Genomic DNA, 6,752 nt, shown 5'->3' on the forward strand with positions numbered 1-6,752 from the left:
CGGAGCTCCCAAATTTTCATTTCTCTTAGAAGTTCTCTTAATTGATTTTTTTTTTGTAATAATTTTCTACTTCTTGTTAAGGTTTGGCTTCATATCCCCTCTAACTTATTGTATCTTTACTTTTTTTTCTTCAATATATATTCATAATAATGTCTTTTTCCTTGATAGCAATGCCGAAATGAATGTGACATCATTGTTTTAATTATTAAAATTAAAAAATAAAAAATAAACTGGAGAAGATGTGAATTATTAGTCAGAGATGCTAGTCGAGTAAATAGGTTGACTATCATATTCATGCATGTAAATAAAAATCATTCGGCCAAACTCTGTTACCATAGACGGTTTACCAAAAAAATAAAAAATAAAAAAAAACTCTGTTACCCTAGACGACTGATTGGTTGGAACATTGGAAATTTCATACTTAGCCGTATTTGTGTAGATTTTCCCTCCCTCTCCAACCAATTAAATCTCTCCCAGCTCAACCAATCAAGAGGGCTCTTGAAATGTTGCTATAATTACTTTATATTAATATGTAGTAATTTTCTCGTACAATTAAACAGATAATTTAAAATGCAATGTTAAGCATTATGCAAATCCAAAAATACAATATTGTATTGATCCAATAACTAAAAAGTTATACTATTGCCTCGTGGTTAGGTTCTTTTTCTTCAACTCACTACAGTTTGGGTTCAAACTATCCCTCTCCCATATATAGACGGAATTCAAAGCGGTTCAAATCAACTAAATTGTGCTGGTACGAGAGCATCATGTTGTGACACCATGTAAATTTACTCCACATCCTTATCTCTGATGCTTTCTTCCATGCCTTATCTGAGTACACGATTTAAAAAATGGTCTAACGATTAATATATGCTAATCGTCTTGAGAAGAATTAAAAAGGATAAACGCAAATAGTATAACAGCGGTGCAGTGTAAAGACCCTAGAGACTGTCGCACAGGAACATGCCATATACATGACTATTGACTGATTCCAAGAATTCAAGATGAGGGACAAGGGTTTTCTTCGTCCACAAGCGCGTGGAAATTTCCAAGCAACTCAAAAATTTGTCTTTCCTTTCTCCTTTCACTCGGCCTCCTTTTTGCTCGATCATTTGGCTAACACAGGCCATTCCATAATCATCTGCTCTATATTTAATGTTTGAAACCTACGTAACTGAAAAACAACAAATTAGTACCACATAGAAACTTGAACTAGCTACTAGCCTTGAGCTATTCCTATTTATTTGGGTAGCTGGTAGTAGCTAGTGTTATTAGGGTTAGGGTAGAGGGAGGGAGATCGAGAGACAGATACAATGGAGGATTTACCACCTGGATTTAGATTCTCTCCAACAGAGGAAGAGCTGATTTCGTTTTACCTGCAGAAAAAACTTGATGGGAGGAGTGAGGACTTGAACCGAGTTGTGGATCGAATCATACCCGTTGTCTACATTTACGAGTTTAATCCATGGGAACTCCCACGTAATTCAACATCTCTCTCTCTCTCTCTCTCCCTCCCTCCCTCCCCCTTCCCCCTCCCTCCCTCTCCCTCCCTCCCCTCCCTCTTTAATTGTTGGATTTATGCTAGCTTCGGGCTTGCTTAACTCTAGGAAAATGTTGGTTTTAGTGTACTGAATATACATTTGATAATTTTAACATGAAAAATCCATATGATGCATACTTAAAATTATGAGGCCAATATGCAAGTCTCAATCAGATTTTCCCTCTTTTGAGACAATTGATAGACCAAGAAAAACGTGATATATGAAGCTAGCTAAGCTTAAGATGCAATTTTATGAAAGCATTTATTTATACATGCATATGCAGTGCTTCAACTATTGTATTTTATAGTTGGGAATATACTTTACATGTACTTTAATTAATTATGGTTACTAATTAAACAGAGGCTGCCGGAGAGGCGATCCATGGAGATCCGGAGCAGTGGTTCTTTTTCATCCCAAGACAAGAAAGTGAAGCTCGAGGAGGGAGACCGAGACGACTCACAACAACTGGGTATTGGAAAGCAACAGGATCTCCAAGCACTGTTTACTCTTCCAATTCCAATCACTATCGTGCCATCGGCCTCAAAAGAACCATGGTTTTCTATACTGGCAGAGCTCCCCATGGAAAGAAAACGGAGTGGAAGATGAATGAATACAAAGCCATTGAAATTCATGCAGATGATAATAATCAACAATCAATGGCCGCCTCCTCATCAAACCCTAGTACTCCTTCTACTCCCACGGTACGTACGTACTAATTAATTTCTTAGCTCAAACTTAACATCGTTTTTTTTAATTCACAAATTCAATTATGTGCAACACAATGATCTAGGTTTTCTGACGACATAGTTTGACGAAGATCTACATTTATTGTCTGACGTTTATGTGTTTGTGTATATGTATAATATTCGAGAGATTACAAGTGAATGATTTTGTCCATCAGCTGCAAGTTGCACCATATATATTCAAAAAGCATATATGTATATGTTCTAGATTGGGCACACAAGAGGACATTTAGTTAGTTTGTAGAACGACACCAACAAGGCCTGAACATGTTAGTGGTACCACAAGGCCGCACAGTTTTTAAGCGACTTCTTTGATGGCTAACGGCATTGAGTTTTCAGTGCTGTTGATTAGCATCTAAACCAATTTAATTAACAATACTTCATAATTCATATTAATTATTATGTTGATATATGTTGGCATGTATGCATGCAGTTAAGGCAAGAATTCAGCTTATGCCGAGTATACAAGAAATCGAAATGCCTTAGGGCATTTGACAGGCGACCTCCAGGGATTGAGATCACAAGAAACCCTAACTTAAACATTCAAGCAGCTCCTGCTCAGACTGCAGATCATCTGGATCAGGGTTTGACAACATCGAATAGGAACCCTCAGAATATGGAAGGGAGAACAAACTCAAGCTCACCGGAGAGTTCATCCTCAGGAGGACATGGCTCTCAATCCTCTCAACCAGAACAAAGTGGGACTTTGCCAATGGCCGTTGATAATGAAGCTATTTGGGATTTGGATCAAATGATAAATTTTTTGCTTTAAGGGGTGGATAGGAAGAAAGACTAAGGGGTATTACCCCGTTATCCAAAATCCTTAAATACAATGTCTAGCTACTAAGAAAATAAACTAGTGCGCGTGGAATCATAATCACTCATATGTACTTATGTAGGGTTTAATCGCTCTAAGGTAGAGTTAATTTGTACTGGAATTGGGGACGAAAAGCCAAATTCAAAGGCTATTGTACTAGACATGTCCTGATCACAAACTTAACCTATGCATGTATATGTATGTATGTTAATTTCCTGATCACAAGCTGTAACAAACAATTGGGTTCTTTATCTGTTGTGCTTTCATATGTATGTATGTACGTTAATTTCTTGGACTACTATTCTGTATAACCTTGGACGTTTGCAGAAGTGATATTAGAATTTATCACTTGTATTGTTATGCGTAGGTAATTAAATTTTTGAGCATTGTTGTCATTTGAAGGCTTATTGATACATGTAATTCACTATTAACTTTATGTATCAACTGCACAAAACTGATATTTTTCAATTAAAAGTTTGGTTCAAATTTTTTTTGGTTCGATCATTTTTGCATTTCTAGTTTTTCCCATGCATTCCTCCATTTTTTCTAACCTTTGAATTGATTAATTTAAAAGAGATTCAAAGGACAAAAACAAGAGGCGAAGTGCAAAGAAAGAGAAAATGAGAGTGTAAAAATCACTACTTTTTTTGTCTATTGAGCAATGTGTCAAACTCTTTCAAAATGGTATCAGGTGGAATATCCTGCGATCATAAATTAATGTATGCTAGATTGACTAGTCAAACTCATCAGTCAACTAAGTACATATTTATTAGTTAAGCAAACACAAATCTAGCAACTAAACTTGGTTTACCACAGGTTATCCTAGTCAGCAACTGCTCAGTTCGTTATTCATACTCATGTAGTGTAAACTTAAGTGCAAACACGCATCAAATAACAAGCCATAGAATGCATGTATCATATGCTAATTTTTTGTACCATACTTGACCAATCCCAAAACTACTGAGCACCGGTCAACGTTATACCGTCAAGGACCAAGAAGAGTTTCCCTCCAACCATGATGCCAATCACAGCGCGACACGTGTCAACATCAGAAACCAATCACAACACGACACGTGTCAATGTCAGAATGAAACTAAAAACTCTCTTCTATAAATAGAGATCATTCTCTTACAATATTTCTTAATGTCATTTGTACTAAATTATTCACTTGTACTCACTAAAGGAGAGCTTGAACCTATGTACTTGTGTAAACCCTTCACAATTAATGAGAACTCCTCTACTCAAGGACGTAGCAAGTCTGGGTGAACCACGAACATCTTGTGTTTGCTTATCTGTCTCTATCCATTTACATACCTATCCACACTAGTGACCCGAGCAATCTAGCGAAGGTCACAAACTTACCACTTTCTGTTGTACCAAAGTCCTCACTGATTTTGTGCATCAACACTTGGCGCCGTTTGTGGGAACGACACTTATTCCCACTCTCTTTAGCTTTGTTAAGGTGGTTTCCACCATTCCTACACTCTCTTTTGACTAGGCATCCCTCTCTAACATGGGGAGCGAAGGAAGTCACAGCACGTAGAATGACACCTCTCTTGCACTTGGTGCGAGGCAACAAAAGAAGGAAGGAAAGATGGTTGCTTTTCAAGCTAAAGTCGATGAGCTAGAAGCTCAGAACAACAAGATAACAATGAAGAATGAGGTCCTCCAGGAGCAGTATGAGAAACTCTTTGAGACGCTCCACGAAACTAGGCGTAGTCAAACACGCGAGCTCGTTGCCTCTGTGGACATTAACCATCATCTGGGTGCCTCCCAACACGGAGGGTCACCTCCATTCGACATAGGTATCCCTGATGAAGAGCGAGCTAATCATCAAAACATTGATCAACATGAGACTTCTCTCAACCCAGATGCTTCGACCCGAAGCAGGAGAAATGGAGGAAGACATCTCATTGCAGAAGGGTTAGAAGGATCAAAAGCCGTTTATTGTGACTGCCGAGGCTTTCTAAAGTAACGTCGAGAGAATCCCTTCCACATATGTTCGAAGGTTAATGACCCAAGGGTATCTGAAAGACTCAGTCTCATCCCATGACCTAGGCCAGCTGCCAATCTAGGGAAGGAACGACAAGTCCCAGAGGAACATGAAGGTACATGAGACTCTGAGGTATTCCGACAGACTCGCCCTAGAAGTCGGTACGGCGAGTCTGAGGAAAAACCACACGCCTTTGCTCAAACTTTCCTACTTCTTAGAGGCGACGAAGACTTACGAAAGAAAATTCCAGTGGTACATGACTCAACTCAGGACCCTCTTGTCTTACAACTCCTTGAGGAAGTAAACAAGTTGAAGGCCAAACGTCAGGCCGAGATACCTGACTGGAACCAACCCAGGCCTGGCCCTCTCACAAGGAGGATCATCGACGCCCCCTTCAAGCGAAAACAAAGCAAAAACTTGGTTTATAACTCTATACTGGAAGGGAGAACCCAATTAAACACCCTAACCTCTTTGAGTCCACCATGGCATATCGGATGCACACCGACGAAGAATGATGTTTTCTTTTCCCCTTCACCTTCTCTGGCGGAGCTCTAAATTGGTATTGCCGTCTTCCACCTGAGACAGTAGACTCATTTGAGGATTTGAGGAAACTGTTTGTCTCTTAACACATCTTCCAGATCGATCGCTTGCATTACGCAGATGACTTGTACACTATTTACCAGAAGCCGGATGAGTCACTACGAGAGTATGCCGGCCGCTTCAGCCATGAGTATTCTCGCTGCGTTAAGGCAGATGATAAAACCGCCCTCAAGGCCTTCACGGCAGGCTTACATGATTGTTTCTTCAAGTACATAATCAATGCCAACACTTGGAAGACTTACTCTGAGGTGATGGCACAGGCTTACAACCACGCTTTCACCGAAGTAAGGACATACCAAAGGAACCCCCATATGATTAACCCCTATCAACAAGTGGGAAATGGAAGTCAAGTTCAACCAAGTGAGAAGATATTGGCCATTCAGACACCTATTGCATCATCTCCTGCCTCATTTAGCTACTCGCTAAGTCACCAAACGTATCTGTCTCTTGGTAAGAGGAAGGATTTTTACTCTCAGGAAGCCTATTACAACAAGAGGGATAAAAGTTCGTATCAAGACAACTAGGGGTGAACGTACCGTCGACTATTATGACTATGGGGCCAAGCCTCACTCTTTCAAAGTGGAGGGCTAGGTACTGAAGGAAATGTTATTATAAGAAGGCATACACATTACAAATGTTTTGACTCTCAACCGCTTGAGATCTTTTGTCACACAAGCCATTCGGCAAATATTTAAAGAAAAGGGAATTCAGATAACTTCTTCTGAGTCCTTTGCGTTCCTAGCACTGAAACACTTGGTCTACGCTGACCTACCCTTATACTCCAACTCAGAGCTTCAACATGCGTACTTTGACACAAAGTATGTGATACTAAGTGTTACAACCAACATGGTTCACATATCAAAAGCATGGATCCCTTCATGCATAGCAAAACATTCATAAGCATTACTCATATCAATCAACATAAACATCATACATTCTAACACATTCATACATAAACATCATACATTCCAACACATTCATACATAAACATCATACATTATAACACATCCATACATAAGCAAACTGTGCTTTGAAAGGGTTCAACATACTTTGTGTCA

General features: G+C 39.3%; 1 protein-coding gene across 1 annotated transcript; it reads left to right on the top strand.

Annotated features, from left to right (window-relative positions):
• Nucleotides 1-1,140: 1,140 nt before the first annotated feature.
• Nucleotides 1,141-3,326, top strand: LOC103449487 (NAC domain-containing protein 90-like). Its single transcript, XM_008388813.4, has 3 exons — nucleotides 1,141-1,479; nucleotides 1,902-2,242; nucleotides 2,718-3,326. Exons 1-3 carry the CDS (start codon nucleotides 1,314-1,316, stop codon nucleotides 3,054-3,056), a joined length of 846 nt encoding a protein of 281 aa, XP_008387035.2. The 5' UTR covers nucleotides 1,141-1,313; the 3' UTR covers nucleotides 3,057-3,326.
• Nucleotides 3,327-6,752: the final 3,426 nt, after the last annotated feature.

The sequence above is a fragment of the Malus domestica genome, chromosome 12 (genome assembly GCF_042453785.1).
Source record: "Malus domestica chromosome 12, GDT2T_hap1".
NCBI lineage: Eukaryota > Viridiplantae > Streptophyta > Magnoliopsida > Rosales > Rosaceae > Malus > Malus domestica.